The sequence below is a fragment of the Gavialis gangeticus genome, unplaced genomic scaffold, assembly GCF_001723915.1.
Source record: "Gavialis gangeticus isolate Ggan-Ray unplaced genomic scaffold, GavGan_comp1, whole genome shotgun sequence".
Taxonomy (NCBI): Eukaryota; Metazoa; Chordata; order Crocodylia; family Gavialidae; genus Gavialis; species Gavialis gangeticus.
In genome coordinates, this window is record NW_017728993.1 from 69,567,290 (window position 1) to 69,577,010 (window position 9,721).

General features: G+C 42.6%; 1 protein-coding gene across 2 annotated transcripts in view; it reads right to left on the bottom strand.

Moving 5' to 3' along the window:
* NOTCH2 (notch 2) overlaps positions 1–9,721 on the bottom strand; it is a 150,158-nt gene that overhangs the window by 71,831 nt on the left and 68,606 nt on the right. For both annotated transcript variants that reach the window (XM_019501982.1, XM_019501983.1), the window contains exons 6-10: positions 7,632–7,865; positions 6,606–6,761; positions 3,848–4,036; positions 2,498–2,611; positions 1,036–1,149 (exon numbers count right to left, since the gene is read on the bottom strand). In XM_019501982.1, coding sequence (XP_019357527.1) covers positions 1,036–1,149; positions 2,498–2,611; positions 3,848–4,036; positions 6,606–6,761; positions 7,632–7,865 — 807 coding nt within the window. The remainder of the gene's footprint in view (positions 1–1,035; positions 1,150–2,497; positions 2,612–3,847; positions 4,037–6,605; positions 6,762–7,631; positions 7,866–9,721) is intronic.

Below are 9,721 nucleotides of genomic sequence, written 5' to 3' on the forward strand. Positions count from 1 at the left end.
AGGCTGGATGCCCACCTAGCTGGACTCGTTTGAGTCCCATTTCTCTTTTTGGGGTTTTTGTTGTTCTCCCGCCCTGGCGGGGGGTCGGGCTAGAAGATCTACTAGGTCCCTTCCGACCCTTAATCTATGAATCTATGAATCTATGAAAAACAGGGGGCATCATTACCCATCTCAGCAGCCATTAAGTAGAAACCACTAAGCCTCATTCAGCTACACTGGTTCACAATCACAGAACTAAACCTTTCCTTAGATAGCTCTAAAGGCCTGCCTCCTTTAGTCTGAAGTGACTATATCAAGCATTCCAAAATAAATCCTAAAAGTATTACAACTGAGTTACAAAGTAAGTTGGGAAGTACTAGGTTTAAAGTTGCCCATGCAACCCAAGGGCTGAATGCCACCCAGAAAGTCAGGTGTATCCTTGGCTCTGCTGAGTAGGAGCTCCTAACATGATGTTGGGCCAGTCATTTAAGAGCCAAAATTTTGGCAGTTGACCATTAACTGCATAATGCATTTTCTGAGTGGCCAAATTTTAAGGCATTGTGCACATTTATTGCTCTTGATGTGTCTAAAAGAGTGGGAAATGGAAGACTTAAGTAGTCAGGAAGTAAACAGGCAGGAAGGAATGCAGTGTAGCATTCATCACTCATTTCTTGGTCTTTGGTTGCCAGTTCTTTCACTTACACCTATGCTGCAGTCCCAGAAAAAGGACTCCATCCCCCCCACCCAGGATCCCTGAATGAAAAACACCACAACACCAGCTAGTACAGGAGACAGACATTCTCCCCTCATGGAAAATAAGTGATGAGACAAAGATCAAAGCTAAGACTCCAGCTAGCTGCAGTCACAAACCAGAAGGTTTACTTTACCTAAGTGATATTCGTGCTGGTCTCTGCTACAAAAGGCTTGGTAGCAAAGCTTCATGAAAAACAGTATTTCACAGACAGCATACAGCTGACACCTCCCCCTCCTTCCCCCAGCCCTCTTCTCTACATTCACGATAGTTGCCAGAATATGAGAAGCTGTATAGAGGCTAACCTGTGGCACACTGGCACTCATAGCCATTGGGATGATCAATGCACTTTGCTCCATTTAGGCAAGGTGTGCTGGAGCAGTCATCAATGTCAATCTGGCACACGGCTCCAGTAAAACCTGAAAATGAAAAGGAAACAATACTGAAGCAACTCAAGGAGGAGTTGTTCCTTCTTGCTGCTCAAAGCGATCCAGGCAGGACTCTGGCTAACAGATCATTGCCAAGGATTCTTTACTAACTCTTAAGAACTGCCCCAGTATTATTTGGTGGATCTAGGCTGGATTGCACCCTTAGTTCCACTCTGCTCTCTCAACTGGTTGGTTTCTGGCCCAGCAAACAACCAGCCTATAGGAACTTTCTGCCCTACAAGTCAAAGAGGCAGGAACAATTTTAATGATACTCATAAAAGGACTGGCCAGGGGCAACAGGAGCATAACAAGGGGAGAGTAAAGACTCTTCATGTTGGTACTCTTGGGAAAATGAAATGTCACTGGCAAAAGAGAAACAGAGGAAAATTTCTGACAGTCAAAGCAAGTAACACAACATGAGGAAATGATGCATCTCTTACTACAGCCTCTAGTAAGAGAGTATTCCAACAACTTAGGATCTACTGCACAATATAGAGCTATACTTCATAATACTTTAAAACTGATAAACAGTATCAATGTCAGTTATGGTAAGAGACTCAGAAGTAATGGGACCCAAGTACTAAGAAAGGGCAGTGAAGATTCAAGAATGGTTTGGGACCAAGGGAAAAATTGGACAATTCCATTGGCATGCCCAAGAACTCATCACCACACATAGGGGATAGAGACTAGACATGTGTCAAGATAAGTAATTTTTGAGAAGGAAAAACATTTACTTTTGCCCCCTGCCCAGTGGCTTGCAAGACACTAGACCTGACACCTGGTGCTAGTCCCTTTGTTCAAGAGCAGCCTCTTCTTTCTAGACAGGAGTGCTGAGTCCCCTGCCTATGCTACAGGGGGAAAAAGCTGAGTCCTCAAACCTGGAGGAAAATAAAATGTAAAGCCTGACAATGGGCCATGAAGGTAGTCCAATAAAAAAAAAAACCCCACCCACAAAAATCCTTGCCTCTCTCAAGGATTTCTCATTTTTTGAAAAAAATGTATCTACAAAGATTGGTCTGTAATTCACCCCAATGTTCTTAACAAGTGAAACAGCAGGTGCCACCTAACACCTTTGAGGCTAGGTGTTTAGTCTTAACATGTGTAATTAAGTACATAGTCCCAGTGCTGCATCACTTCAACTGAGTACAAACCTACACTTATTCATCAGGCTTTACAGTGAATCACTACTGTTTTCCTTGGATGAGTTTGAAGCTGGGTGCTGTACTGGGACTTCCTAAGTCAAGTAAACCCTACACACGCTTGCACTCTGCCCTTCCTTATAGACTATTAGGCCTTTGTAGACAGATGCACAGAACAGATGCAGGATGGGAGAACTTACCAGGTGGGCATTTGCACAGAAAGTGATTGACCTTATCCTGACACTCTCCATTGTTCACACAGGGACTACTAAGGCATTCATTGATCTCCAGTTCACAGTGCATGCCTTTAAACCCTGAAAAAGACAGCAGATTACAGGGGATGACAAAGGGGCTCCAGAAAGTACCCAGTTTGTTGGCTTCCCCTTATTCTACAGGAAACCCTCACTATTCGCAGGTTCAGCATTTGTGGTTTCAAATATTTGCGAATCCTGAACCCACATCTTAAATACACTTAGAGGAGCTCCTTGGGAGCTCCGCGCTTGCCGCTGCCGGGCTCCTGCCGCTGCGCTTCCACCATGCTCCTGCTGCCACCAAAGCAGCCGTACCCCACCCCCAGCTGCCGGGGGCACAGCATTTGAGAACGTATCCCCCATGAATGGTGAGGGTCTCCTGTACTGCTAAAAATCAATGCCAGATCTCGCTAACGTAGAAAATGACAGTGTCCGTAAGTTATGCCATAAGACCAAGCATATTTGTAAAAGGTGTGATGGGGGAAGGGGCCTTAGAGGGGATGAATAACTTTGGAAACAATGGAAGACACTGGTCCTGGACTTCTTATGGCTAGGGTAAATTCACTCTATACTTCTGGATGCCAACTGATTGGTTGCACAGGTCAGAATTCTTCATCCATATTAGTACTGGCCTGAATATTAGGCTGTCAACTGGCCAAAAACATCTTTTTCTTTATTTTCTTTACTTATTTTTTTTAAAGGAAACATCAAGTATTGGTCATGACAAGAAGGGAAAACAGTGGACTAACAACGTGGGCCACTTGTATTATTTATATCACAAATTCTATAAAGTTAAGGATTTCAAAACATGGAATATTTTTTAAACAGTGAGATCTATCAGTCTATTGACTAGTTGCCCAAAGTACTGAAAACCCTTTACTTGGGAATATATAAAACAAGACTTGACAGTGCCCTGGGAATTTTCCCAAACAACAATATAAAAACACACAGTTGAGAACTTACTCAGTCACTCAAACACGGTTTCTGCTAACTTTAAAACAAATCACTTCTGTACATCTCATTAAACAATGAATAACAAGTCTATGTTTTTACAAGCTAGGCTTCATTAACACATTTACTGTCAGGTTTCTGCTTCTCCTCCTCCCCCACCTCTTTTTCCTCCACTCACATACCAGCAAACCTTCAAGACTGGCATGCACACAGAAAACTCTCCAGCCTGGTCCTTAGGCACCCTGTCACGCACACATCTTCCATTTCTAAACTGCTGTAATCATTTTCTGCCCTCACATTTCTGATCTTTCCCGTCCTTGTTAGAAATTCCTGGGAAACTCGCCTTACCTGGCATACACAGACATGTGAATCCCCCAATTTTATCCAGGCAAGTGGCATCATTTTGACATGGATTGGAATGACACTCATTAATGTCCATTTCACAGCGTGGTCCTGTGTATCCCTTCAGACACTCACAGTGGAAGGAGCCTTCAGTATTCACACATTTTCCAGCATGTTCACACGGATTGCTGTTTGCTGTAAGAGACATTCATTTATAGATCAGAATCTACTCTTCCACTCATGATGGTCTCGACACCACCAACAATCCCATCCTTTCCTGTATCACCACCGCCTGAGACGAGATCTCTTCTGCCTAATAGGAGATGGCTATTTCCCTTTCTGTGGCATTGGGAAAAATGTACCAGCCTCCAGCTTCTTGTAGATAGGAAGGAAAATCTCCCAAGTACCGTCACACAGTCAGAAGAGCATTCTGATGTTCTCCCCACTTCCATGGGTCCTGCAGGGACACTGACAGCAGCTCTGACCAGGGATCTGAAAACATAAGCTTATTTTGGATAGGAGGCTTTAAATCACCTCTTCAACTTGCCTGCTTGCTTCAGTACAGGGGCCAGCAAAATGACCCTTAGCCCATGTGGCCTTTGCTACCCATATCATAGTCAGATTGACCTTGGACATAAGTTAAGGTCAGGAAATAACACGAGATTCAGCTTGGAAAAAGTAACCAATGCATTCAAGGAAAGATAATCGAAAGGCAAGATATGTAACACAAACAGTCACTTGAAATGCAGCAAAAGCATAAGAGAAAGAGCAGATTAGCTAAAATGTTTACATTACTATGGCAGAGAAACCAGCAGGATTTGGGCTGCACAGACATAAAGCAGATGGTATCTTCAGATGATTCCAATGAGAATAATGACTTCTCATTACAGTTCTTTGAGTACTGGAAAAAATAAAATGAGCCAGGAGCCTGGTAAAGTAATTTAGGTAAATTCATATTGGAATCCATTAAAAAACTCAGGAGACCCTGACACAGTCCTGTACCCAAGCCATTTGGCCAGCAAGTCCACATCATGAGGGAGGGGAAAAAACACTCACTATAGACAAGAAATATAAAGAAGCTTCTTAAAAGGGTACACGAAGGGACTAAAAGAATAGTGATTTGATGCTTTTTAATAAAGGTAGAGATGACCTGTCATCAATATATTTTAGCACACTTAAAGGTCAGAATTGGCTCATAAATGTGGGGGAGACTCTCATACAGGTTTCTCTGTCCTTTTAGGCCGCATCTCTAGAATCATTATACTAGGAAACTCACTCATCTCTACAGCAAGTGATCTTCTCCATCTGTAGCCTTTCTACACACCAATCATTTCCCCACTAACTGACAAAATATTCAAGAACCTTGCCTGTTAAATTCTTTCATGTGTTCAGATTCTATAAATTCTTCAGAGATTACATCAGCTAGGCAAGAGTCTTTATGAAGAATGAATCTAATCAGATTCCCTGAAGACAGTACTGGGGTATATTAGAAATTCATAAAGAATGGAAATCTTGCCATAAATTAAAAAGTATGCTGCACTACCTGAAATCTGGTATATTATTTTGGCAATCCTCCTCTAGAAGGAGACTGCAGAATTAGAGAGCATTCCGAGTAGTACTGGGATTGTCTGAGGAATGGAAAAATTCTTATAAAGAGACTGAAAATCATACAAGGAAACAGAGAAGAGGGAATATGATAAAGGCCCACAATTAATTAGTGGCACAGAAATTTGTTGGGTTCTTCTTCACTTGATCTCAAAACACAAAAACATAGCGCTCAACAAAAGCAACAGATATTTAATGAAATGCAGAGATGATATACACCAAATTGTTAAGAGGACACACTTTCCATTTACTATAGTTAGGCCAGGGAACTCACTACCTCAAGTTGTATTTGAAGCCATGAGCTTAAAGTAGTAAAAAGGGTTGGATAGCTTCATGGTCAAAATGAATAACCAGAGCTGAAAAGGACAGAAGACAACCCAAGAGTTTTGTAAGCAACAAAGCTGAATGCTCTGAAAGTTAACTGTACCCTTCTGCTTGGAAATATCCTGTGCTTAATTATTGCAGGGTTTCTTGGACCTTTTCCTGAAGCAACTAGTACTAGCCTGGGCCAGAAAGGACACCAGCTAGATGGTGCTTTCATAATCTGGTATTTGGGGGCTCCTAAAGATGTGCAGCAAGGCTGCTCTGATGTGCTGTATGTCCAGCGCAGTGGAGTAGACTCAATTAATCAAGGCTGCTGGAGCATGGAAATTTCTGCACTCCAGCAACCCTGGCATATGCGTATCACCATCTCCATGCTGAAAAATAGCAGTGGGGTGCTTTAAACTAAAGTTTGTTCCCCCACCACCATTTTTCAGCACGGAGACACTGATATACTTGATGTGTGGGCACTTTTCATTAGCGCAGCTCACTAATTAAAGTGCCACGCCCCATCATGGAATACGTCTATAAATGCCCTAAATGTGAGATCCTGACTGATGGCTTTCACCCCCTGGGCCTGGCACAATCTCCATCTTAGCTTCCATTAAAGAATAGGAAGATCTTGCCTTCTTATGGAGCTGTGGTGAAATTATATTGTCAGTGAAGTGCTTAGAAATAATTAGAGCTTTAAAATGATGGAATAATGTTCAGGACACAACCTTACCTTTGCATCCTCACCTAACCCAAGTACTTCCATAAGCTATTCCTATCCTTTCCCCCAAGTCTGCGATGTAGAAAATCCATTGTTAGTATATGAAAACTTTGACTGGAAACTTACCCATAGCACACTCATCTACATCTTCAGTACAGTCTGCTCCTTTGTAGCCTTGGGGACAAGTGCAGATATAGTGTCCATTCATAGGGTTGGTATCACATAGAGCCCCCTTCTGGCAGGGGTTGCTAACACATGCATCATCCAGATGACACAGGAGGCCTACAAACACAAATGGATGTCACACTAATAAGCTGACCAACAAGAAAAATAAAATCTAAATCAAACTGCACTCTACATGCTTGTGTTATCCAAACTGATCTTTTGATGGAGGTCCAACTTTCCATGCCAGAACATGACCAGAGCTTTGGGAGATGTTGTTTTGCCAACAAGTTACTATTAGGATTCTCACCATGCACACTACAGCATAATTTGGATATATTTATATGTGGTTACAAAGGGTTTCCAGCACTCCTAGAGTTCAGTAACAGCTTAGTTACCAAAGCTTTTGTAGGGAGCAGCATTTCCCAGTCAGCTTCTCTTTCCTCACACCAACTACTATGGTGCTGTAGCTCATACACACACATACAGGCACATGCAACTCAGTCCTCACCACAGCCATGGGTTACTCACCCTCCACATACCAGCATGGCTCCTGTGAAGATTTAGTACTCTTAGTTTGTAATCTATACCAGGAGGCAATTACCTGCTCTGGCCACAAGGGCAGATTTACAGCTTTACCGGGGAGTAATCAACATTCCTCAGCTTCCCCACTTTAATATATATACCTCAGTTCCCCCATTTTAATCTTGGGGGGAAGGAGGGGTGGGAAGAGAGAAGCACAGTTATTGAGGAGACCCAGGGCTTACTCACCTCACACTCTCTCTCAGGGTACTAGAGGTTTCAGTCCAGGTTAGTCAAGTAGCTCTCTCTTTGTCTACACAAAAATCTTTCCACCAGTTGGGTGCACTGGCAAGCAACTGGAAACACTCTTGCTATTTTTTTAAGGTACATTTTAGGACGTTCTTTCTGTTTTGTCAGCACTTTTGACAGCAGCAGCAACCCCAAACTTTGAGCCTGTTTCATCCTTACCTGCCTTTCCTTCTGGACAGATGCATGCAAATGAAGCCACACGATCAATGCAAGTAGATCCATTGGCACAGGAAGCCGTAAGACAGTCATCAATATTCTTACTGCAATCATCCCCACTCCAGCCATTGACACAGACACAGGCATAGCCGCCATTGTGGTTGGTGCAGGTACCTCCATTTTGACAGGCATTGGGCTGCAGCTGACATTCATCCACATCCTCAGTACAGAATTGACCTGAAAGGAAAGAGGAACAAAATTAACACAACTGCATTCACAAAGACACACAAAGAGAAAACCTTGCACAGGATGGCTCTAAACGGAGGGGAACACTGAAGCTAAAATCTAGACTCAGATTCTTTATTCTAGATCATGTGCTGTATGCAGCACAAGCCTCAGAACTTCAAAAATGTGTAATCATGTACTAAAGCACGTGGTGAAGCTCATTAACATGTGATCATAAAGAAAGAGCTGAACCATGGAGACTGAGCGATGGGGAGGGTGGGGAAATCAGCATACATCTGAAGAGACAAAGTGCAAGAGGCAGGAGGATCACAAAGACACCTTTGCAGAGCTAAGAGCAGCCTGTGTGATGTTAGAATCAAGCAGGAAGAAAAGGCCTGCGAAGGGTAAAAAAACAGCCAGACGGAGAAAAAAGCAAAGTCCTGCAAGAGAAAGCAGCTGAAACCATCCTCAGCATCCAAAATGCACATTGGCCAATGCCAGCAGAAGTGAATGCTTTTATAAATATACAAATTTACAGCTAAATCAGGTCTCGAGATAAGCCCCATAAAGGCTCCTGTTTCTAAAAATCTCCTATGTTTTTAATCTATAGGCATTTCTACAAGTAACAGCTAATGGTACCTTTCTAATACATATTTAAAAATGAGTAACTACTTTCTGAAAAAATGTTTTAGTGATTGAAAAGATTTGGAATAAAAAGAAGTTGAGTATGTAGTTGATTCAGAGCATAATCCAGATTCAAGCAGCTGAAGGCAGAAAGGACCATAAGATTGTCTAGTAGCCTGACCCTCCTCCATGTCAAAGGCCATTACTTTTCACAATTACCACTCCACTGAGCCCTACAGCAGATATTTGATCAACAGCATATTCTTCCAGACAAGCACCTAATCCCGATCTGCAGATATCAACAGGTAAAGAATCCACTGCTTCCTCAATAGCTTTTTCTAAAGGTTTTTACCCTGCACTGTTAAAAATGTACACATCCTTTTTCATTTTAATTCATCTGGTTTCAGCTTCTAAGCATGAATTTTTTTATAACTATCTCCACTAGATCAAAGGTTCTTTGGCATCAAGGGTTTTCCTTCTGTAAAACTATCCATACACACTGGAATCAAGTGCCTGCTCGAAATTCAAAATGAACATTGGCAGGTCAGAAATTATCTCAGCAAATTCTTTTTAACTCTTGGTTGCAAACTGTCTAGGAAAGCTGATTTAAAAGCATCTATCTTGAGACTATTTAATGTACCTCCTCAGTTACTAATGGATTAGGACAGGGACAGGAAATTTTTTTGGATGCAGGGCCGCTTCCCAAGTTTTGACAAGCCATTGAGGGCCGCAAGGGTAGCCCCACCCCTTGACAGATGCCCCACCCCTTTGGTTGCCATCTTGGGACTGGAAGTCCCACCCCCTAACCCCTATCGTTTCCCACCAGAAGTCCCTCCCCTTGCCCCCCAGAAGTACTCCTTTCAGCAAGGGGGTTTGACCAGAAAAATACCAAATTATATTCTAAAAAAATCAAACTTACTACAACATTCATTAATTTCATTTAAAAAAAATACTTTTGTCCTGATTTACATGCGTTTGTGTAGTATACATAGAGATGACAGTATAATAGCTTAAAATGAAGTTTTACTCTTGTATAGTGTGGGAGGAGTTGGTTGGGTAGATGGGTGTGTGTGGGGTTTGTGGGGGACTGAATAGGCATGGGTGCGTATGTGGGGTGGGTATGTATGTGGGGTGGGGGAGTATACGGGTGGGTGTGGATGGATATGGGGTTGGTGGGAGGCTGCGAGCATGTGGGGCGAGGATGGCTGGGGAGCACTGAGGCATGTGTGAAGGGGTTGGGTTTG